We start from the raw sequence: 25,912 nt of genomic DNA on the forward strand, positions 1-25,912 counted from the left end.
GAATATCCTTGGGTTACACACAATAACAAACGGCCATCCCCTCTATTATATTATACTATTTTATACAACAAAATAAAATGCATTCTAGAGGAACTAATGGATCTCCAAACTCTTCATGTAATATCAATATATATTATTCTTATTCTAATCTCAGTTACCTTCCAGGTTCTTTATTAATCCCTATGTAGTAGGCCTATATCAGAGTCTGCACTGGTGGGTAGTGTGAATTGGGTTGATGTAGTACACATTTTTCCAATAATCTCATTTTAACACTAAATAACACTTAATGATATGGTTTAATAAAAAAGCACAAAAAATAAAAAATAATCGCCACCGAAACAAGTCATTAATGGAAACACATCATTTGAATACTCGGAATGTAATGTATTGTGTTCACTTCACTGTTATTGTTCCTTTTGAATGATATGATCAGACCATGATGAATTTCCGGTAAGTTTTTTTCTGTCTATGTCATGCTTAAGTCCTGAGCTGAATCAGGTTTCACACAACACCCACACCTAAGCACTGTTTTATGTTTAAATGTTACATTTCTCAACATTAGCAGTTTTGTCACAAGTTAAATGTCAAGAATGACCTGAATGTCAGAGAAGCTGCTACAGGAAGAGCAGAAACGTGCAATGTGCAGGGCGGATGTGCACATACATGAGTGTGGTTTAATGTTATTCACACATCTGTGAAGGTTTATTTTCTGTGGTCTTCATTTATGTATTCCTCATGTCACACCTGTTAAAAAAGTGTTACTGATTCAACAGATGTTTGTTTTCTTATGTGTGTTACTCAAGAAAAAGTGAGGCAACACTTATGATTTATGTACAATTATTTCCAGACATAGTTATGAAAATTTGCAGTATACTTATTAAATATAGTGTTATGTGACACGTTTTATTTTAATATTTGGTTACTGTAATGTAGCCAAATGTTAATATTAATGTTACTGTAATGTATATTTCACAGACACAAACTCGTGTCGATTCTGGGGTTTGACTGTAAACCAGGATTGCCCCCATAAATGAGAGGTGATAAACATCTTTTCATTTCTCTCTCACACCCCATTGTCTGTTTCCTGCATTGTTTCCTTGCCCCTTTCTTTTTGTTTTCTGCCTGACCCCCCACCACCAGATAGCATTCTCACTCCTTCTTCCCCCATCACTTCACACACTTTACACTCAATTTCACCACTCCAGCATCTCTTCATCTCATGTTTCCCACAAGACATTCGTGTATCTCTTTCTCTATCTGTCTACAATCTGCAACCTACAACAATAGCAACAGCACAATGACAATAGCAACAACACAACCACAGTTGATCCAGATCAAAATCTTTAATCAAAATATGAATTTATCCACAAATTAAAAAAAAAAGTAAAGTGGAGCTACAATCAGGCACCAAAGAATACGTTTTTCTTTATTTTTTGAAACAATTGCGATAATGCAACAATAACATTATTTAATAAGCTATCTACTTGTATTTAGCGAATTGTGTCATTATATTTTAAATCATAGCTGAGGGTAAAAAGAGGCTCAAAGACATTCACCAACGCTCTGGTTACATAAAATAGTAGACTCCAGATTTTCTCTTTCACGCGCACGCACACACACAAATGGCTTATAAATTGGCCACAGAGATAACAACACAAAAAGCAGTAGCAATAGCGTGTTTGGCAGTTTGGTACTGACAGTGAGTGTGTGGATGTAAATCACTGTGAGAATAAATAACTGTGTCTATATCTGGCTTCTGATATCTTGCTGTGAAGTGAATCCTTAAACTGGCATGCTATAAACACATTGCTTCATCTAAAAGTGACTAGCAATGTAAACTAAATCACACGCACAACAACGACAACTATATGTTTTGCACTGAGTTAAGACAGCCCACCATGGTTACAGCAGGCATGGCCTGATGAAAGATTCTGGCACTTGTGATTGGTTGACCTGTGTGACTGACGTGCTCATAAGGCAGAACATGTTTCTGATGGCAGTGGTACATTGGTGGCAGAACGCTGAACGCCCCTGAACAGGCACAGAAGACAATTCAACACAAAGGTATTTTCCACAAGACTAAGATCACAGTAACCTGTTAGACTTTAGCAGTGGTCTCAAACGTTTTGGACTGATATTTAGTTTCGATATTTGTCACTCTTTTAAAGGAGTTAAATTACATTTGCATATTATTGTCATTTTTTAAAAACTAGCAGATCTGGATTAGCATTGGTACACGTATGCACATCAGCATTTAGCCCTATTAAACTAAAGTGAGCACCACAGCACCCCTCCTAGACTGGAAGAATACATAGCAGCGGTGGAGCTCTGAAGAAAGTAAAGGTTTTAGGAGGCTAAAAACAGTCCTTTGGGACTCAATAAATAAAATAAATAGAATAAAATATGCCAAAAATATCGGCACGCTCTGTTGGGACACCCCCAAGACTCTTGTGTATCAGAAAGACCCTGTTTAAGACTACAGAGGACACACACACACGCTCAACCAACCTACAAACCCAACACACACACAATTGCAAGATTTTGGTTATACATTCTGAATCATATTTAATGTTCAGCAAGAACGGTTACTAACCTCATTATGATTAGGAGTCATGCAGTTCTATACAAAAGTAAAACAGAATGAAGACGAATTTAAAACAAAGGTTTTTCTACTGATCCTCCTCAAAAACTTTTTTGTAATGGCTGAAAGCTTTGTCTGAATAATGCAAATGTTGTGAGTGTTAGCTGTACAGCGTTTGTCAATGATTGTGTGTTTCTCTGGGTTGTAAACAGATCCGAATCATTTCTAGATAGCATCAAATCTTCAACCACCCCATCCCGTCCCATTGGTGATCTTCTCTTTTCTCTCCCGTGTCAGGTAAACCTGCTCTAGCGGATATACACATCTCTGCTCCACTCCTCCTGGTTATGGTTACGGCCGGTTGTTGCTCCAGCCCCTTCTGCATCTTGACAGTAGCGCTCTCTCAGCTTGCCTCGTCCACGCTGATGCTGATTGGTCGGTGGTGGGACCACGTTGAGGTTCTCCTGATCAGGCTCCGCCCCTTCATCCTCCCATGAGGCCTGGCGAGGAGCATGCTGGCCAGGATTTGGACGGTAGCGACATGGGTCCGGCTCCTCGTATGGGTCGGTCTCCATGTCATCGGTGTAGGCGGAATCGCGGCTGCCCTGGGTCTCAGAATCGAACGTGTCTTGTCGTGACAGACCCCGTCCGCTTGTTTGTAACTGGCTGCGTGATGAGCGCAGTGGCTGCTTTCCACTCAGGTCGCTCTGGTAGTCTTGGAGACTCCCAAGTTCAGGTCCTTCCCTCTTCTGTTCCCCATGCACCAGGAATGGCCCCTACGCCATGACACACCGCCAAAACACACCGGGCCAATGCGCATGCAGACACACAAAACAGAGCAAGCTTGTTAATGCAGAGGTTAGAAACCAGCTTCTTCACCAAAGGTTTCTTCACCAAAGCATGTTAATTTAACATGTTAATCACCTCGGTAACAAGAGGTAATATATGAATTTCATAAAAAAATGTAGCTGTTACTTGCAAATATGAAAGGAACTGTTCACCCAAAAATGAAAATTCTGTTTTCATTTATACTCACCCTTCGAGTTGTTCCAAATCTGTATAAATGTCTTTTTTTTGGAAGAATGCTTGTAACCAAACAGTTCTTGGCCACCATTGACTACCATAATAGGAAATTTTACAATGGTAGTCTAAAAGTGCCCAAGAACAATTTGCTTTCCTACATTCTTCAAAATATCTTCTTTCGTGTTCAACAGAACAAAGAAAATGTTCCTACTATGGTAGTCAATGGTGGCCAAGAACTGTTTGGTTACAAGCTTTCTTTCAAATATCTTTCTCTGTGTTCATCAGAACAAATACATTTATACAGATTTGGAACAACTCGAAGGGTGAGTATAAATGAAAACAGAATTTTTATTTTTGGGTGAACTGTCCCTTTAAAATACATTCATTACTCATCATGCATTTATGGGAAAAATGGTAGTAAGTTCACAGTCAGACAGATTTGTATTAAATTCATTCTTAATATGATTGTGGTTGTACAAAGCTCTAACACATAGTAGGCTATATGCTATAGAAAACCTTTATGCTTTATACAGACCACAGTTCTTAAAAGCATTAAACGTAAGTTTATGTTAGCTCTTTGTTATTTTAATATTGCATTTGCTTATTATATTAGTATTTTTGTTAAAAATTGTAATCATTTCTATGTACAGCCCTTCAAATGACCTTATATACGATACAAAATGTGTTATATAAATTAGCTTGCCTTGCCTAGTTATAAACAGGTTTAAATATTTACTTTTACTTGAAAAATACCAAGAAATACGTTCTGTTTTCAAAACAACAGAATGTAAAATGCATCCGACAAGCTGTGTTTCAAAGCTCAGCTAAAGATCAGCGCCCTCTAGTGGTCGCATTAAATACTGGAAAATGAGAAACGTGAGAGATCCTTTCAACAACTGCTGATGACTACAAAAATCAAGATTAGATTAGATATGGCAAATCTCGTCTCATATTGGAGCTTTCTGGAGAAATATCGGCAAAATATATATATATATATATATTTTACTGTAAGAAATCTAGTAAATGATTGGTGTTTATATATTAAAGATAATCATTGTATTTATATCCTCTTTTATAAAAAGATCATCTGACTGCTGTGGAAGTGCAGTTTTGGTCTCCTAGACAACCATGTAATGGTGGAGACTTAGCAGATGGATGCTCATATCTCCTTGATCACAAAAAGAATTGTGTCGTGAAAACCACACACACACCCACCGGCAAGCTTTTATCTATCCCCGTCTCCCTTGCTCACTAAACACTTTCTCAATTTCTGTCTCTCACCTATTCACACAAACGCACACTTTAATTCAACTTGGGTAAACAGCACTGGCGTCAATGCACGTACGCAAGCCTTGGTTAGAATTTAAGCCCAGTGTTAATAGGATATAGCATATGACAGCGTTTTTTCAGGGCTGGTGCCATGGCAACCTGAAAGAGGGCAGCGATCTGAACTACGTTTCGCTGACGACATGAGGCCACTAGAGTCCAGCAGACGCATCAAATGCAGGAAGGGGGAGATATGTGCGTGTTGTTGGTGGACTGTTGCATGCAGGGTGGTCTAAAAACTATGTTGAGAATGGTGTGTATGTGATGCTGTGGGTGCACGTGTGAAGAATATCTTTACGTGTGAACGTGTTAAATTGTTCAATGTGTCATAGGAGAGAAGCAGAGACTGATAAAAAAATTACAGTCAGCCATTTCTATCTCTTGATCAGCCATTGTTACATTTCTGTGATTTTGTTGCCACTGTAGAAAAGGAGACAGTTTCAGGACTCTTATCCATAATTCTGGCCCCGCCCTAGAAGGCGTGTTCCTCTTCATGTGGCCCCTCCCCTGTGGGCGGGGAGCCATCGAGGAGATCCATGTTGCGACGGAGGGAAGTTAACACCTGTACCTGCAGGTTAGAGACGGGTTCAGGCGAGGCTGCCAGGGCGGCTGTGGCCATAGTGCGGTTGAGCAAAGGGTTGGGTGGGTTGCTGCTGGGGGGATGTGTAGCTTTCCAGTACGCTTCCAGATATTCAGCCAGGTGCTCACATGCATCCTCCAACTGATTCTCATCTAATATTATGTCAAAAAGCTCCTGAAAGAGACAAAGGAAGACATATTGTGTGAAAAAATGTTGCCATTTGGTGGACCTCAGTAACACAGTCTTCTTGTAAATACGTAATGAATAAATATATATCATATTTATAATACTTAAAAGTAAATTTATATTAAACAAAAAGAAAAAGATTTCAAGACTATTAGATAAAGGTTTAACCATCTACATCCTCACGCACACAAATACTTACTGGAGGGCATTGTGCTAGTTTATCAGCTGCCACCATTTGGACATTGAGATGTTTGGCCTGAGATTTACCCCGAGACTTTATCAGCCTTTGCAACACCTGATAATGAGTCCACGACACACATGTTCAATAAACACGTTCATACGTGAATGAGAAAAAAAGCATATCCCACAAAAGACAGAATCAGTGAGTGTTTACCTTTGGAGAGGCAATCTTGATGTAGACTATGATTGGTGCCAGTGATGTTTTGGCCAGTTGAGATGGATGGTTAATCGTATCAGCATCCAGAGCCACTAACTGAAGCGTTCGAGCCAACTCAAAGATTCTTTCTATTTCGCTCTGTACCTCAGCTGCCAGGAGAGATGAATGCACTCATAAACATACAACTACATCAAAGCACAGTTAAACTGACTCTATGTTTGTGAAGTATACAGTATGTCTTAATAAAACTCAATATATACACTACAATTTTTTTACTTATTTGCAGTTTTTATAAGCACACAGAAATGCCTTTTACACAAAAAATGGATTCACAAAGACTTACCTCTCACAACCAAAAACCTTGCGTTATGTTAGTATATATCATGCATGTTGGGTTATTATGGTTTCCTAGAATATATGCATGTGTGACCATGTGCATGTTCAGTTTACTTCCATTTATCTTAAAGTAAATGGAACGCTGAACGGGTATGACAGTAGAATAATGATTGTATGCCTGTTTGTGTGGCTTTCTGGGTTGATTCAAGAAGTCTGATAAAAACTAGGGCTTGTGTACTATAGATGTGACAGCGAATCAGAAAATCAAATACTTATTTCATGCAATAAGGGGTGAATTAATTATTTAAAAATCATACAATGTGATTTTCTGGATTTTTTTTACATTCTGTCTCTCACATTGAGGTGTGCCTATGATGAAAATTACATATCTCTCCATTCTTTGTAAGTGGTAAAACTTGAAAAATCGGCAGTGTATCAAATACTTATTTGCCCCACTGTACATTTACACTTAAGACACGTAATAAAAGTACAAAACAATCTAATTAGTTTAACGGACTCGAAAATATAGTGACAAACAACCCTGTTTAACTGGCCCCTAAAGAACACCTGGGGCTCTGAGAATACAATTCAAGCTGAAAACTAGAGCCCTAGAGCCCTAGAGCCATCACAGAGATAAGATACTTGGTTTAATGTTTTAAGTTATAATTATTGTGTGTTTAGTGTTAAATTATTGTCACAGCTTAGTCCATTTTAGGTCTGTATTCAAAATACAATGTGACCGTCATATTGTATTTTAAAAGCAGCTGAGCTACACTTACGCCACTAAAAACTAGTGGAGTTAGTATTGTTGCTACATTTAATTAGTTACTCTCTAACCGTGCCGACATATGATTTCACTCCAAACTTAAAGCAGGGATGACAGAACAGATGGATGGATAGAGTTAGATGGATGGATGAAGAAAGGGATGGGATGGATGAGAAGATACGTACCCAGTACGTCTGAGGTGGAGAGAAAGACAGAGGGGAAAAGTGTGTTGTGTGAAAGTGTGGCAGAGAGATGAAAAAGAGAAAAGAGGCAGATCAGATATGAAGAGACAGAGCAAGAGAACGAAACATTCAGAAAAATGTAGTGAAATTTCAAGGGATTGACAAATTTTAAGATCAGTCTTGGGGCTAAGAAAGTGACTATTTACCATGACTTTAAATTGAAACAATGCATTCCTATGATCTATTCATATATAAAATGTGAATATGGGATAAAATGTGTCTTTTTAGTGATTTTTTTTGCCATAAATATGTCGTTTTTGCTTTGGATTTACATAGTTTAGTGTTTTTTTTCTCTTGGAGTTTTTGTTTTACTTGGTGTAACCTTTTTGAATACAAATTCCCTTTTTCGTCAACAATTAATGTGTGCACATTCTTGCAGTTAAAAAATCCCACCATACATATTTCTTATCTTATATTATGTACTTACGTACTGTATTATGCTTACTGCTGGACCAACATCTTTCATGTGCAGAATACGTTTTGGATATCGCTGCTATCGTCTCCATGTTTTGTGATTTTTATTTTTTTTAAATCATTTATTATTTATGAAATTATTAGTCACCCTTTATGTTTGTCATTGGGTTTTGCAAATACCTAACCAATAAAAAGTATTAAAAAGTGCTTGTCAACTTTGACGCAGTATTTCATCATTTAAAAAGTACAGTGTTTTTCCATTTCCTGAAAAACAGCAAATATGAAAATCTGAGGTTTCGGAAGGATAATATTCAGTCTGTTAATATATCTCCGGAAAACCATATGTAGCTTTCTCAGGCTTTGATATCACACATGAAAAGTTTCTCAGATGTAAGTTTACATTTGTGAGACTGTGTTTCATACCCAGACTGGATCTGGTGCTGGAGCGCTCGATGATCGTGTGTTTGCTGGGGTTGTTTAGGACGGAACGTTTGGCAAGTGAGATGTCTGCTGTCACCCGGGTGATGGATATTCTGGAACAAACAACAGATAACAGTGTGACCTTGGTGTAACAGTTATAAAACCTGTATTTTGAGATATTGCCAACGATAGTGATGTTAACACGACATTGTCCACACAGATCTTTTCACACTATATCGACAGGCCCGTTGTAAAAATATGAATGTTTCTTTAATAATGAACATGACCACAGTTATATTTAGGGTCCGAAATGAACACTTAAAATAAGCTTTGGCGAGTAAATAAAACCAGTTGGCTGATAACTTTATTAGGAACTGCAACATAATACTTGATTCATATAAAATTGTAAGAACGATGCCATGACTCGGTTGTAAGTTACGTGTGCGATTCAGCTCTAACACATACACACCAACTATTAAACAAACATCTGTCTTTTACCTAGTGAAAACCAGAACACATATGTTAAGAAATCACTGCTATAAGCCACCAAAATCTGAAAATACAAGGGACAATATAGTGATTTGGGTCTATATCGCTGTGCCAGGTGTTTTTAATGAGACAGAGACTTATTGCATATATGAGTCATATGATACAATGACACCTAATGCAACTACAAAATAGCTAAATAATCACACTATGGTTTCTTGGCATGTTTAAAGACCATTTTTAAATGAATTGACAATAATATTCTCTTTTAGTACCCACCTGCCCTCAAATTTGTGTTTTAAAAAGTCAAAAAGAGCCTTCTGCATCATATCTGTCACCTGTTAACACACACAAGTATTAGAATCTGTATTGAAGGTCTTATCTGTTTGACACGTATTAAAGATTGAAAGGTACAAAAAGTAAGTGTTCTTGCCTCGTAGCCCTTAAGTGAAGGTCCCACCAGAATTATGGGTCTCATGGAAGGTACCACATCATACGGGGGAACATGTTCCATCTGAAAGTTCACACACAAATACACAAAGACATATATGTCTGTTTTTCTGTTAATGTACACTGGGGACTTTCTACTGGCCCATTGACTTCTACTCTTTTATATACTGAGCTAATGACATTTTTCTTCACCTAAACCAAACCCTCACAGAGACCAACTGGCATTTTTACTATGTTTATTAAGGAACAAATAACGTTGATAATGTACGGGTTTGTTCCGTTGTTCCTGATTACTGACCATTTTTTGGTTTTGCAAGGGTGATCGCTAATTGATTGTATATGTTTATTAAGCAATTTTCCTCATGGGGCTGGCCAATACTGTAATTAAATTACAATTTAACAGTTGTTGTGAAGACATTCAGACCCAAACAGACACAAACACATCTGTGACTGACTTACTGTATACATGAACATCCAAGCCATTTTGAGCTTAAATTTTTGCCAGAACAGACCTACAAATCTGCACTTATCTAAAAATAGTGATGCATGACGCTGCTTCCTATGATGTATTCTGACTTTTGTTTCAAAGCTTTTCTTACACTTTCTTTGTCTCGCTGGTATTTTTAATAGTGGTGGTCTGTGTAAGAATTTGTCTGATGTGTAAATTACTATTGATCAAAGCTGCTCAGCCTCTTAATAATAAACAATGACACTGATGTACATTCAAAGGTTCAGTATGTATTTTTTTGGAGGATCTATTGACAGAAATGCAATTTAATATACTGTACATAACTATGTCTTCAGAGGTGTATAAAGATCTTACATAATGAAGCGTTATGTTTTTATACCTTAGTCTGAGCTATTTCTATCTACATACACCGCGGGTCCCCTTACATCGAATCCGCCATGTTGTTTCTACAGTAGCCCTAAACGGACAAACTGCTCTACAGAGCAAATTTCATCAATACATTATCTCCTTCAGCAAAGAAGCGAAAACATGACGACATTTTAGTGCTGTGTCAGTCACCGTAGTGCTTCGAAAGGGAAGGGGTAGAGTGAGCCATTGGTTGCAATTTGCAACCTCACCGCTAGATGCCGCTAAATTTAATACACTGGACCTTTAAAATACATTTTATAAAAAGGCCCCTCCTTTGCCTTTATCAGACCACCACTGATTCATAGAGTTTAATCTAAAATAAAACCACTTCATGTTCCGTTGATGGTCCTTCACTTCATCATCTGTGATATTGAGTGTGTATGAGAAAATGAGAGGGAGAGATTCTGATTTGCCGTGACCACCTCCCACTCCTCTGGCCCAGTTATATAATATCTGACAGAGCCACAGAAAACAGGAATATCTACAAACAACTGCAATGTACTGTAATCAGTTCGAGTACTCTAATGCTCTCGGGCAGGTGTCGGTTCATGTGCGCCTGTGTGACAGTAGCCAATGTGACAGACAGTAAAATGCGTGGGCTACACGAACTGTCACGGACCTGTTTTAGAAACGGAAACCGTGGCAACCTGTCAGGGGTTTTTTCTTCAGCTGGTGAGCATGTGCAGGAGGATGGCTGACGCTCTGTACTGAAACTGTGAGTGCTAAGATGTTTTTGTAAAAAGGATTTTATGAACATAATTCGCGTCGGTATGCTACTGTTATCTGTATTTCAGCCATTAGAGAACTAAACTGGTGTTTACAGAGGCATTTGCATATAATAATTACATTTTTTGGCAGATGAACAGTACAGTATATGTAAAAAAGAACAGCCCCAAGGCTCTTAACATATAAAGACAAAAACACAACATCAAAAAGTTTGTTGTCGGTATGACTCACCGATTTCTGCTTCTGTTTGGCAGGCCCACCTATCATTCCGTACACACATGCATTAAGAGATAGATAGAGAGGAGAGAGAGAGAGAGGGAGAGAGAGAGAGAGAGAGAGAGAGAGAGAGAGAGAGAGAGAGAGAGAGAGAGAGAGAGAGAGAGAGTGCAAGCAAGAAAGCAAGAAAACAAACAAACAAACAAACAGTTTTTGTTAGTGACAAAATGTTAATACATTAGGGATGCTGGAAAAGGAACAGAATGGTTTTGTTATTAGATTTTTTTTTGTTATTAGATTCCTTGGCTAAGTAATAAATCAGGTCATTTTTATTAGAAATAACATTCATCAAATGATAGCATTCAGCCAGCACAAATCTAAAGGAGTTAACATCTTACTTCCATGAAGTTGCATGATATCAAGCTTTATAAAGCAATAATCTCTTAAACGTCCACATTAAACCACAATAACACACACACACACACTCCCCGCATGTTTCAGAGACACAGAAGATGCTTGGTTATGAGTGAGTCTGAATATTAGTCACAACTGTAGGGGGCCTGACTTATGATGCATTCTGCAGTTATCACCACGGTTACCTTCTTAAAGAAAGGGAGGCGGGGTAGGTTGCCTTGAGGGGAGGTGACACTTCCACCCACACCCTTATGGTCACGGGTGTCGGCAGTCTCCATCTCCTCAACATCCGAATCCAAAGCATCGTCATAAAGCCCCAGGGACAAGTCAGCTACAGGGGACCGATTGGGAGGTGGGCGGGGTTTAATGAAAGTACAGAACAAGAGAGGGAGAGCGAGAGCGAGGAATAAAGATGGCGAAGAAAAACAAAAAAGAAAGGGAGACAAACGGAGAAGGAGAAAGAGAGGAAAAACAGCAGCACGATGTACAGAGTTTGCAGAAATGTGATGAAGAGAACAAAAGGAGGTGTTGTAGAATAAAAAACAAGCAAACCTAATAAAAGCAAAAGACCTTTGTAAAACTTTTACACTCAAACGTGAGACTGTCAGCAATTATAATGAGGAATTGACAGGAATGATAGAGAGAAAATAGAAAAACAAAGATAGAGATGAATTGGAGGATAAGAGGGCAGGGGCAGAGGGGATCTTAAGAAGTCTGATTCTCTCCAATACCAACACCATGGGTTTGATTCTAAGGCAACACATGTACTGCTAAAAATCGCTAAATGTCGCTACAGATTAAAGGGCTGGCCAAATTTGTAAATGTTTGGAGGTTTTTAAGACAGTATTGCAGGGAGGTTATATCGCCATCACAACAGAAGAGAATTCACAGCATTACAGTAGGATCATACCTGTTCCAGGTGGGGTGGGTCTCCGGGCACCTGTGGCAACATCCAGACTGGAGCTTCCACCAGACTTACTATTAAAAAAGAGTAATATTGGTGAATCACAAAAGGTTATGCTTGTTTAATGTTTCATCATCATGATTTGTGATTGGCTGACGGTCCGGCTTAAGTCATCTCTTATTGGCTGTTACCTGGAACTGAGGCGGTTCTGTCTCATTCTCTGTTCTTGTAATTGCCGGGTACTCTCAAGCTTAACTGGGCTGGGGATAAAACCCACCTCACATCCCTCCTTCACCAAACGCCCGATCCACCAGTCATTATTGTATTTCTGTCAACAGAAGAACTGCCTTTGAATTCTACACATTCATTGTTCTTAATACTCAAGCAAGAAGCATAGCCAAATAAAGACACAGGAGAGAGACAACGCAAAAACATTTGCTGTTTGCCATAAAACAATAAACAAAATTTGAATGTATTTCAAGAAAAAATACAACCTATGTTTTACACGCTCACAATAACTTGTTTAGTGAACATGTATAAATATGACTGACCTCTTTGATGTGGAGAAAGTCTTTGGATTCGAAAGAGATGGCCATGCCTTGAACCGGGACGTCATCATTAGGCCCTGGATTATACCCGACATTAGTCCTCACTGCAAACGCTACAGGCTTGGTCTACAGACAGATAAAGGGAAGAGTGAGAAATAAATGAGGTGACAAAAATGAAAGACAACTTAGAAAAAAGAAAAAGGGTGACTCTAGATGAATGTGAAAGCACTTGGGAAACATCACAACTTTATGAAAAATATCTGAGATGTTTGGAGAGGAATGAAAGACAAGTCATGTGTAATGTGAAGAGGATGAAATAATGCTACAAAATGGTATAGTTGTCCGGATGAATATTTGCAATAAACTTTCTTACATTTACTTAATTAAGATAATTAACATATATTGCACAACCAAAGTTGTCTTTACATAATGGAGTTTAATTGAGACCCTCAAAAAAATCCTTTCTATAGGTACATCATGACTGCTCAGGGCACAATGAGAATAATGGCGAAATTAAACAGAAGTAGGGAGAGAAACAAGGGACCTTGGCTTTCTCCAGGGTGGCAAGAGCTTGCCTATCTGCTTCTTTCCTGAGAGCCTCAGGGTCCTCCTCCAGAGACACGTCAGAGTCTGAGGGACGGCTGGTGTAGGAGTCTGCTGAGCCCTGATAGAGAACCAAAGAGATGGGGAGTGAGAGGTCAAAAGAACACAACAATGAATCTGTTAAGATATTGCACAGTATGGCAAAGTTTTATTTTTTGATTTCTTTTATTTATCAAAAGAGAAGCAACACAAACAACATAAAAAGAAACATTGAGTTGTTGTGTGATATGATTTGTGAATGAAGAACAGAACAAGATAGAGGGAGGGGGCAGCGATGATTGGGAGGAAGTGAAAGTGAGGGGAAGAAGCTTCCCATAATGCTTTGCGTTTGTGTGTATTTGAGTGTTTCAAACATTTAATAAAAGTGTCTCAAAAGGTTTACGGCCTGTTCACAACATGAACAATAAATATAGACAAAAGATTCATGATGCAATGATACAACATTAACGTGCATCTAGGCGATTCAATTTTTTTATTAAACATGATGTTACGATTAATTAATCTAATTAATCGCAACTTAATCACACATCACATTTGGGGCAAAAATATCATGTAAAGCCATAATAAGATAATACAGAAAGTAGCTTCAGATGTTCAGAAGCTAAAGCGGCCATAATTTTGTTTTTTCTTCAGAAGCTGAATTATTATAATTAAAGACCAAAACAGCTTGGTTACTAACATTCTTAAGAAATATCTTTCTTTTCCCCAAAGAAATAGTAATTTAAGTTTGAAATGACATGAGGGTAAGTAAATGTAAATAAGCAGATTTTTTGGGGCAAACTATCACCAATTTATTAGTATTGTTATTATTTAACTTTTTTTATTTTAATACTGTTAAAATTCTTTAAAGAATAAAAAACTGCCAGTAATGCCATTAATTCATTAGATTCACTGAATTGTTCAGGAATGCAGTAAATTACTCTTTATGAATGAGCCACTAATTAATTGATTCACTCAATTGATTCGCTCAAGAAAGGTATTCACTTAGAAACGAAACCACCCTGTGTGTTCCTCAGAGACGCGCAACACTTCTCCTAAGGCTTTATATTTTTCTATAATATATTTTCGTAGAAAAATTAGGAAAACAGACAATGTTGTCTATAAAATATATCTTAAAATGAATTTCTTATTCTGTATAAAATCAACATGACATGTGTACTCCTAGTTTTCTGGACAAAAATACCACTGCTATGATATTGCTTGTGTGATTGCATAATTACATAAATATGAGACAAAAGCTCATTCAGGGTAATTTTTGCAAATATATCTTTAATTTTAGGTTCTTTCTGACAGTTTTCTGTATGTTATATATCACGCAGTAAGCTGTTGCCAGCATCATATTTGTCACCAGTCAACTGTATGAAATGCAAGATGACCTACTTATGTCTGGGGCGGGTGCGTACATTTTTTTTAGCGCGTTAATTTTCCATAACACTTTAATTATAATTAACGCATTAAATGCACAGCCCTAGACTAAACATAACATTATCGACAGATATGAAGTTATCATCATAGTTATCTTTATAGTTATCATTCTCGATGTGAAAGGGCCTTCTTCACACAGACAAAACTGTTAAATATTTGAGATAAAATATAGGAAATTTAATACGCAATAAAAAATATTTTTATGGTGCATTGAATTAAGCTCAATTATGCACAAAATCAAACACAACTCAACACAAAATCCGAGATGCAGTGAAAATGACATGGTGGATGTTTAAAAAAATCTGCATATTTGTACAATATTGGACATTGATAATGAAAAAAATAAGGGAAACTACTGAAAGTAAGTTTGTTTCCAGAGAGTTCAGCTTCTAAAAGTCCACAGGAAAAAGAGCTTAAAGCTAAAGAAACACCCATATATGTTTGTATGGATTTGTACTTTTTGTTTAAGTGTGTGGGTATAGAGTTCATGAAGATACAGTTGACACACACACTGAGTGCAGTACAGTGTCAGAACCTTTATATAAGCCTCCCACTCCTCACATCTTTTACTTCCACCTTTGCCCTGGTCTTACTCTTTGTCTGTACATGTTTCAGGTGTCGATCGGACTTGTGGGTGGTGTGGACGAGCGTACGGACAGCTGCAAGAATGACTCACTGGAAGCGTCTAAGTGTGCGAACATGAGTGCATTAGGTTTGTCACATATTTGTGAACGTGTGTGTTTTAAATAGAATCGAGAGTGTGTCAAGCTGACATATGCCATATGCAACGATGTTTAATTATTCATAGTTAAACAGAGAACCCAGCACACACACATACACACAGAATAAATCATCCTTCATTAGAAAACAGTAGACCGCAAACTATTTGGAAAATATTGGTTGTTAGACTTTGGTTTTAATAGGAGAGCTGTTGTATTTGTACTGGTCCACTAGTAGCTGGGACTACTAAATTTATACTAACTTACTAAAACAATAAACTGATATAATTGATATACTTGATTTAATTTCAATATAACCATTGAACTCTCAATTCTACTGTCTCCTGTGTATTTTCCTATCAGTTTTCAAGATCAGTAGCAGGTGGCCTCCATAAAGGTCTAAGTCTACAATATCCATTCACCCGAAACAGTGCAAACAACAACCTGAGAGAGTCTACAAATATCACAGGCCTACGTGTTATGAAGTTGGATGCATTCAAGTAACAGCGCATTAACAATAATATTAGCTCAGGCTCTGCCGAGCTCATAAACAAAGTTGACATTTCCCGCCTTCCAGTGTGTAAAATTCCCCCGGTTGTGTAGAAAGCAGCCCACAAACACTCTGCATGAATAACACTGTCAAGTCTTTATGCTCGAGACATCAGCCACGGAACAAGAACAACACGAAGCACAGAGACAACAAAAGACATGCCAAAAAGATGACGAACAATGGAGAGAGCAGTAATAATAAGAGAAATGGGACAGAAAGAAGAGAGGGAGTGTGTGGGAGAGCTGGAGAGGAAGGATTAGAACAAGATTCTCCCACTCACACAAATGTACTGTACACCAACAAATTGTGTAAGGATAATGACTAGGTCTCTCTACTGAAATAGAGATATAAAGTTGTTTTTCCTCTTTTATTTAAGAAATATGGAATGATTTTCCAATATACGATATTAAATATACATTGTGCAGTATCTGTTTGGTAACTGATAAACAGAGGAACGAATAAAGTGCGTAAAAACAGCAAACGCAGGCTAGATGTATTGGGGGAAAGAAAAATATCAAATGCTTACAGGGATTGAGGGATAGTTCATGCCAAAATGATGTTTTCATCACTGACTCGCCCATATGTCATTCCAAAATCTTCTTTTGTCCTCCACAGAAGTAAAAGTCATATACATGTTTTGAACCACACGAGGGTGAAGAAATGATGTCAGAACTATCCCTTTAAAGTTTGGTCTGTTCAATACTTTTTGGAGCTTGACAGCCCCTGGTCAATCTCAACAATTGCACAACAATCTCACAATTACATAACAATTATTCAAAATGTTTTACTTCTGTGCTCCATAGAAAAGATAACAGTGGATAATGTGACACAGTCACAAATATACAATGAAGCCATATACTTCGAAACAGAAAACACATTTGTTGTACAACAGAGATCAGATTATATAATATTTTTCTTGAGGCCATTTAAATTTTAACTGAACGTCCACACAGAATAACAAACAGCAGGCATGCGTGCGAACATTTCATAAGCAAATAACATCCATGTATGAATACATTGACACATACAGTCATACAACCCTCGTTTTTAATGGAATTAATTCAAGACTATCAATGTAAATTCTGCACAATTTTTGCAGAACACTTTTTATGTTTTTACTGATTCACATGATATTCGGTCTTGACTTTAGTCTTTATTAAAAAAAAATGTTCTGCTCATTTACACAACATCACAATCTTTTAGCGTTGCAAATGCATGAGACAATTATGAAAGCTGCACAAGTTAAAGCTCATCTTCTGTGACAAAACACCTGGCACCTCCATTTGTTTTACTGTTACGTCCCCAAAAAGCAAATTAAATAATCTCTGAAACATTGAAACAAATAAAATGTGACTAGTTCATCACACCTGATAGATTTGCATAATAATTTCTAATCAAAGGAAGCTTTATTAGTTGCTATTGGTGGTTTTGTTGCATAACTAGGGGTGTCATAACATCATTTCTTTTGGCTATAACAGTGATATACCATGATTATTGATTTTATGTTCATTCTAAAAATGATAATATTGTAAATTATTTAGCACCCGTTTAAAGTTTTCCCAAAGAGCCACAACTCTCTCTCTCTTCCCTACGCTTGTATCTTGAATGTAAGATACATGGCCAAAAAAGAGAAAACACAAAATAGATGAATTTGATAGATATTGCAATACATAGATATCGCAATAATATCATTACTGCGAATCCCTTTCGCCACAATAACTATGTCGTGAAAATCTGATATCATGCCAGCCCTATGCATAACCATAATCCATGGGTGCCAACACCGGACGGAAACCAAGAAAAGAGCTCTCTATCAGGGCAACTTGTAGCAGCAAGTTCCCGGAGCAGTACTGGAGGTCTAATTTAAACCCAGCAGGCCTAAGCAGCTGCCCAGCCCAAAATGGAATCAAACGGCAGAAAGAGAGCGAGAGAGAGGGGGAAGGAGAGAGAGGTATAGAGAAGGTGGAAATAAGAAAGAACACTTATAGGGTCCCAGGCACAGTTTTCTGACAGCAGTGCAGTCTTGTTAGTACACATCATTAACTGCCACACAAACGCCACAAACCATTCCGGATGTTTCTTACCATTACGGGCCTTTGAATCCGTGCATTCGTCTCCATGGCACGATCTCCTTGCCACGGTAACAGAGTCACACCCAAATATCCGAATCTACACCAAACGCGATGTGAGTGTGTGTGTGTAACGCAAGGGTGTGTATTAATGTGTGTGTAGCTGTGATGGGAGAGTGTTGAAAAAAGTTAGGCAGAGAACAGTTAGTGTGTGTCAGAGAGTGGCCAATTGCTCTGCTAACCTCAACAACCCCCCCCCACCTACATTCCCCTCTACACACACACACACACGCACGCACACACACACACACACACACACACACACGCACACGCACACGCACACACACACACACACACACACACACACACACACACACACACACACACACACGCACATGCACACAGCTGAAACCTGTGCTCAGTTTCTGAAGGGGGAAATGAGAGAGAAACGGGGGGGTCATATTGCAGGACTTGTGCTACATTTGCAGACTGGGGGGTTAAATTTAGCTGTGACAGGCAGTGGCAGATCTCTCTCTCCCTCACTCTGTCTCTCTCCATCTCTCCATCTCTCTCTCTCTCTCTCATGTTTAGCTCCGGTATGAAGTGGCAAGTGCCAGGATGAGTGGGAATGTCCCAAAGAGCCCAACAGAGAAAGCAAGAAAGCAAGAAAGCAAGAAAGAAAGAAAGAAAGAAAGAAAGAAAGAAAGAAAGAAAGAAAGAAAGAAAGAAAGAAAGAAAGAAAGAAAGAAAGAAAGAAAGAAAGAAAGAAAGAAAGAAAGAAAGGAGCAGAAGGGTACCTGACTCACTGCACCCACACTTACATTCACTCATTCCGTCCACCTGAGATTGAGTCATTCAAGCATTTACAGTTTGTTCAGATTCACCTCTATTTGACCCTAATTATTATTCATACTAAGTTAGTGTACTTGGTTATCAAGGAGATAAAAGTCAGGTATGAAGAGCATGCTTGAAATAAAACTAACCATGCGATTTTACTTACATTTGTACTTCATTTCTAATCCAGCACTATCATTAACATATATAGCCAGAATAATGACATAAATTAAACTATGATATTGGCATATTTGCTGAAAACATTAGTGGAGCCACTAGAGGGCGACCTTTGACCCTCAAGAACCTCAGCTAGTCCACTCGCCCATCATCATCACTGTCTGTCTCACATCTGTCACACACTCTCTTCCACATTGGTTCATGCTCAGTCTTCACCTACTGTGGCATGTTGTATATTACCACAGATGAAAATTCTGACTTTGTAAAAACAAATATGTTTACAGAAATGCATTTTTATTAAAGTGCTTATTTGCATTCCTCTGTAAAAATGTGTGTTGGACTGTAATGTTTGCTTTAGTGCTGCTGTATTTAATGATGCCAATTGCTATGTACAGAAAACATGCATTTACACAGTAATTACCACACACATGCACTGAAGCAGCTAGCAGCGTCTTTTGTGCTGCATCAGGTGTGACCGCGGCATAAAGGGAATTGTGAGGTGATGTTCTGTTGTGCAGCTGCCATTTGAAGCCATGATCAAACACACCAGTCAGTCCTTAGAGAGCCAAGAAGCACTCAACCTCAGAGCCAAAATGACAGAGAGGTCTGATCTGATGGTACCAAAACGAATGGGAAAATTAGGAAGCGATCCATCAGGAGAACCCAGGGGACACAGGGTCAATTATTCTGCTTCTCATTCTAATAAACAGTGGCTGGAGAGCCACACCCATTAACTTACAACAATAGAATGTTGTGTGTATGTGTGTGCCAGCGATATATGACCTCAGCTGTTTGCCGCCATACATTTTTGTCAGCAATCAACATATAGGCCTGCCAACATCCCCCCCCCACACACACGCTAATCCATTTGCCTCCTTCTCTTCCGACTGCACAGCACGCTGTGGGGAGATTCAGGGGCCCGTCGCCATGGCAACCTGGCCAGTATAGGAGCATAAGCGTGTATGTGTGTGTGTATATTTGTTCATATGTGCATATGTGTGGGTGTGTATGAGACCGAGGCCTACACAGGTTTTCATACTTTCAGCTGCCAAAGAGGGGGAAGACGCACGCAGAAACCTACTATATTTACCTCATACATATTCATGAATCTTCAAGAGCAGTGTCCTTAAGCTGCAAAATGTAACTTTTTGGTTAAAACCTAAAATTTATTTTTTCAAGGAGAGATTTTTAAACAGAGACGAACCTCAGTGTCTTATATGGGACTACTAAACTGTTAGCAGTGGTCATAATGGGCATTTCAGAATTTATGATAATCTAGATTTTAACATTTTCTGAACAAAATGTGATCTTGAAAATGTATTTGCAACACAATGCTGAGGTGTTGAGTGTGGTTGCCAGGGTTTCGTTTTCCTGTTGCAAAGGTGCATTGAGTGGTCATAGACCACTTCGGAAAACCTGAACAACGCTGGGCCAGAAGAACTTCCTATTTCAGATTTTTAACACCACGCAAACGCAAATAAACGGAATACAACCAACAGAACATTTATAACCGAATCAAAATATTAAATGAATATCTTTAAGATTTACTTATACTGTATGTGCAGGATAAAACCAATAATAAAATAAGGAAACCGGAAGTGCTTCTGTACCATTGTTTACATCTTGCAAAGTAGTCTATAGGGGTGTGGGTGAGGATAGGCGAGAGTCGACCTTTTCAGTCTCAATGGGGGGATAAAGTTATCCCTGCTGGCAGGAAAGAAAGAGGTATTTTAGCATGACACCCCTGGTGGATGGGCAAATGTCGTGCAGCAGGGGCTGGGACGAGACGTTTGGGAGAGGAAGACCCAGTAACAGCAACTGTTCGGAAAATGTCAAGTGCACATGAGATGCAGAAAATACTAGGAATATTAGTCCTTTAACATTGTAAACTGCCTTTTTGACTATTTTTGACAAAATAGTATTATGCAATTAAATGTCCAATGTGTAATATTTTAAAGGATCTTTTGACAGAAATGCAATAGTATATATTTAACTATGTCTTTTGATGTATAAAGACCTCACATAATGAAGCGTTATGTTTTTATTACCTTAGAATGACCTATTTCTATACGCTGCGGGTCCCTTGCATGGTATTTGTTATTTCAAATACTAATATGTGTACAGTGACATACAGTTTTGACATATTGTGGAATTACAACCTAGGATGTCTTCTGCTGAGGAGATATGAGTGACCGAGGCATTTCTAAAAGAACTTGGTGTCTTACCTGTCGGACAAAGCTGTTGGAGGTTGTGTCTGAGGAAGTGCTGCCATCCGAGCGCTTAAAACGACTTTTCCTTTTCATATATTTCCCCTGAAAGAAGAAAAAACAGAAACAGAGGAATTATATGAAATTAGAGAAAATGGACAGTTTTTTGTGTATGCATGATCTTTTACACAACCCAACAAACATACTCTGGATTCTACGTCCTGTCCTGTGTGTGTGTCCAGATATGATTACCCATAATTATTTCTCATATCCGCTGGTTTTCTCAGTAATCTGATTGGCCTGAACATTGGCCAATGACCTGGCTGCCCTCAGAAAAAAGCCCAATGTGGCATTCACAGGCGCCAGACTCTGTTGCCATGGAGATCAGAAGGCGGCTAATTGGGTTTGGTGGCACTAAGACCCTGATGGAACAGGCACGTTCAAAACCCATATTCACACAGATGCATGGAAGCTACTAAACAAAACCATTATACTTGTAATTCTGACTGCAGGTGTCATGCATGTAAATGTAACTCCACAAATACAGCAGACAATTTGGCAATTTCGGCTAAATGAGACACAGCGGAAAGTTATTCTGGGGTTATACAGTGTTCAGACAGTTACCAAAACTGATAAATGTATTATTTTACTGAGTGAATCTTCTCAATTATACAAAAATATTGTTTATATTTTTATTTATTAAATAATGCTTTTTCAAAAATACATTAATTTCAGAAATTACATTTAAAGTCCCAGTGAAATTAAAAATGACAATTCTTATTTTTTCATGAAATATTGCAGCGTTTATAGTAAATAGCTTATAAATGTGGGTAATTTTCTTTTTAAAATTCATGTACCCTCATAATCCTCAGTTAAAATCTTAAAATTCACTTCCGCCCTGAAATGTAGTATCCATCTCAAATGACGTAACCTAGACGGCTTGGCCGGCGCATCCGTTAACTTCTGCTGCCAGTTTAATTTCAAAAACAATGCAACAGCTGTTTTTACACATCAAATCAATTCGCGGTGCAAGCCACGCCTACTAATTTTCTCCTTTGCAATTCCTTTTCACTCGGAAATGTGTTGGAATACGGAAGTAAAAACGATCACAACTTCCGGTTCACGGGGACTTTAATACTTGCCATGTCAAAGTTTGACACTCATATATCTCAACAACAGTGGAATTGTGCGCAAAACACTGATTACATAAAATAATGACAACTGCCACAAACAAATTCTAAGCTTATAACCAAAAACAGCTTTGTTGGAAAGTTGGAAACCATTATATAAAACAACTCACAAAGCGATGTTGCTCGCTTAATCGCTTTATTGCAAACGCTCTATCACAGACTGTAACACTGAAATCATTGGCATAATTGGCATATGAAAACAAACAAAAGAACAGAAAAGTATGTTGTGTTGGCAAACTTAACTGAATTAAACTGGAATTTTCAATTTAACAAAAGATAAAAAGAATTAACAATAAAATGTTCTCTAGAAAATGCTTGTATACTGCAAAACCAGATCTGAGAAAGGCCAACAAAATGTCAAGGGATGGAGGTGGGATGTATTGCTATGGTGATGAGAGACTTCCTGTTGACAAACAACCTCTGAGGCTAATTGGGTAATTAAGGTGGGAGGCTGTGCCACAGGCAGGGGGAAGGATTTCGGAGTTACACTCTGTTACAATAGTTCATCGCAGAAAAAAAAGGAGGCAAGAAGAAACTTAAAGGAAAAGTTTCAAAAAGTAACATCATTACTTACTCCATGCTCTTCCAAACCTGTGTAACTTTCAATTTTTAAAAGATGTCTGGAAAAATGTTAGTGATTGACAGCTTCAGTTACCACTCACTTTCACTGTATGAAAAAATGAGCATTAACATTCTATAAATCCCCCGTGCGTTGTTCATAAAAGTTATTTTTCTGGAACATGAGGGTAAGCAAATGATGACAAAATTGTAATATATAATCAAGTCCTTCTTTGATGAAAAAACACATACACTTTTCCTGCGCTTAGCCTGCCAACCTGCTCACACAAGCACACTCCCTTCTCAATACTACACCTCCTCACAGCTATGTATAGATGTGAGTCAGATAGAGCAGGTCTCCACAGCACAGGTCACACACACATTTACACTACTGGATTATATAAAAACCCATTATATAAATACAGCCCTAGCAATCAAAAACACGATTAAAAAAGCATCCGTCTACACACTAAACACAGCAATACAACCCAGTAAAGCCAAAAGAGTGGCCTGCATGTGTGGAACAGGTGTATACATCATCAGGAATAAGTCACAGACGGCAAGAAAAACACAGTCTATTAAAAAGGAACAACCAGAAAACTGTTGATATGTTTTTGTATATGTTCGTATTAGGCTACTCAGCCACTTTTTGGTAGGCTAAATGTGGGCGTGGTTTGTCGGAAGAAAGAAAGATCCTTATACAATAAGAACTGAGACGCCATATGATGACATCATTTTTACAGTACTGAATGTTAGACATTTCTTTCTCTTCTAATGGACTTAATCGTGCTTATTGACTAATGCAACTTTGAATACAGATTAATACAATTTACATAAACCCTGAGCTATTACCATGCTTAATTTGATAAATTAACGATTTTGTTGTGACATTAAGAATTTCAACTGGTTGTAATTTCGTCAACAATGGTGATTCGTAACTTAGAAAAGTGAATAAAAACGAGCTCATAGGCCAGGTGCTCACAGACATAGCAAAGTGACTAATGATTCGTGTAAATAGGTGACGAAATAATATTATCTCAGTCATCACCAAACAAATCAGCGTACTCGGTAAAACAATTAATAGATAACACAACTTTCGGTTGCTATCCTCACATCACGCGTCTAAAGGACATTGTGGCGAGCGAGGAAGCAAAGATGCAGTTGCCAAGTAACGACAGTACGAGCAACCTCGAAAGCGACTAATCTTAAAAATAAAGATAAATCTGTGTTTTTAGTCAAAAAGATCGACCGGTCGTTTTTGTATATCGTGCGAATGATCTGTATTTTGCTTTTTCATTTGTTGCATGCACTTACCTGAGAGCCGTGGTGGTCAAACATGTCCATCTGGATTTCCTGGGTTGAGGTGGAAGGCGTCCTGGACATAATACCCCCCTGTACCATTGATTTAAACTTTCAATTCGTTTCTACTATTTCATTTATAGCCTGCCGTCAGTTTAATATTCATGGTTAAAAATAAAATTTAAAAAACGAAGGTGGTTTTCTGTCTTTCTGCCCCTTACAGATGGCTTGTCAGTGAGGTGTTGCGCTCCCAGCCCTTGGTGGCGTTCTATAGAGACCTTCTCCCTTTGCAAATACACAGAGCCCAGTCTCCAGCTGTTCAGCGCAGGGACCAAACCCCGCCTATCTCCTCTCGTCAATCAATCGGCTATAAATTGGGCGGGGCTTGTTGGCTGTTCGGGCACCCATTGGTTGATCAGATCGAAATTACAATGAGGTAGATGATGGAGCATGATGAGCTCTTTTACCCCCCACTCTACGTAATGGCATTGATTGTTGCTTCGTATGAACGTGATATATGACCACACCCTTTCCTTTTGTGCCCTTTCCTCAATATGACACTTTGGTTGTCATATCGACAAAACTGATTTTTTCTTTTGTCAATAATTTAAAGGTCCGTTGCGCGTAGAATAATAGAATACAGTACGATAATATTGTTATCTTGATTTTTTTTTACCTATAAGTATTGTTATTGAATATATGACAAATAACAACGATTATTAATGATACATTGTTTCTCTTTCCCATAACTGCTATTCTTTTTTTTTCAAGATTCAAAGAACCTTTATTGGAATGATAAAACAAATTTTACATTGCCAAAGCACAGGAAAATTAAATATAAACATTCTGCACAAATACAGATTAAGATAAAAAATCAAATAAAAGTATGAAGTATCTATATATACATATCAATATAAACAGAAAAAGAGCAAAGTGTTGATGACATTTCTCAGTGAGGGTGACAGGATCCTGTCATATAGTCCCAGTTTGTGTGTGTTGTGTCAGTGTTTTGTTGTGTTGTGCTGGTTGTTCTTTTGTCGTGGCAGGACTTGACATATCTTGCAGCTAGGTTTGAGCTTACTGAGTTCTTTGTTTACAGAAACGTATTTTAAATCTTACCTCTTCTACTAAAAAAGCTTCATTTTCGCAACATTAAACATTATAATGTACTTCACTTCACTTTGACAAAATGACTCGACTCGTTTTATCCACTTTAACCCTTCGACAAACTAATATTAAGTCCTATCACTCAACAGGCCTGCTCTCCATTCAAGAGATAAAACACTGCCCTCGTGTGGCCGATTTTTAAAACAGCAGCTGGCAACAAGCGCCGTTTGGATTGTACCACTCCTGTATTCGCGGGAATTATTGGGTTTTTAAAGTATATTA

The 25,912-nt window shown here is 38.1% G+C and overlaps 1 protein-coding gene across 3 annotated transcripts; it reads right to left on the reverse strand.

Annotated features, from left to right (window-relative positions):
• Positions 1-237: 237 nt before the first annotated feature.
• On the reverse strand, positions 238-24,854 carry cacnb1 (calcium channel, voltage-dependent, beta 1 subunit). Of its 3 annotated transcripts, none has more exons than XM_057345585.1 (14): positions 24,539-24,854; positions 21,495-21,581; positions 13,437-13,556; positions 12,896-13,018; positions 12,536-12,672; positions 12,351-12,418; positions 11,626-11,771; positions 9,191-9,271; positions 9,037-9,095; positions 8,275-8,384; positions 6,091-6,242; positions 5,896-5,991; positions 5,499-5,684; positions 238-3,357 (listed from the first exon to the last, which is right to left on the reverse strand). In XM_057345585.1, exons 1-14 carry the CDS (start codon positions 24,623-24,625, stop codon positions 2,890-2,892), a joined length of 1,920 nt encoding a protein of 639 aa, XP_057201568.1. In that variant the 5' UTR covers positions 24,626-24,854; the 3' UTR covers positions 238-2,889. The 3 variants fall into 3 exon arrangements, with proteins under 3 accessions (XP_057201568.1, XP_057201569.1, XP_057201570.1); XM_057345586.1 differs by lacking the exon at positions 11,626-11,771 and adding an exon at positions 11,042-11,070 and having other exon boundaries at positions 24,539-24,848; XM_057345587.1 differs by lacking the exons at positions 21,495-21,581; positions 24,539-24,854 and adding an exon at positions 18,274-18,542.
• Between the last annotated feature and the right edge of the window lie 1,058 nt (positions 24,855-25,912).

The sequence above is a fragment of the Triplophysa rosa genome, linkage group LG11, assembly GCF_024868665.1.
Source record: "Triplophysa rosa linkage group LG11, Trosa_1v2, whole genome shotgun sequence".
NCBI classification, from domain to species: Eukaryota; Metazoa; Chordata; class Actinopteri; order Cypriniformes; family Nemacheilidae; genus Triplophysa; species Triplophysa rosa.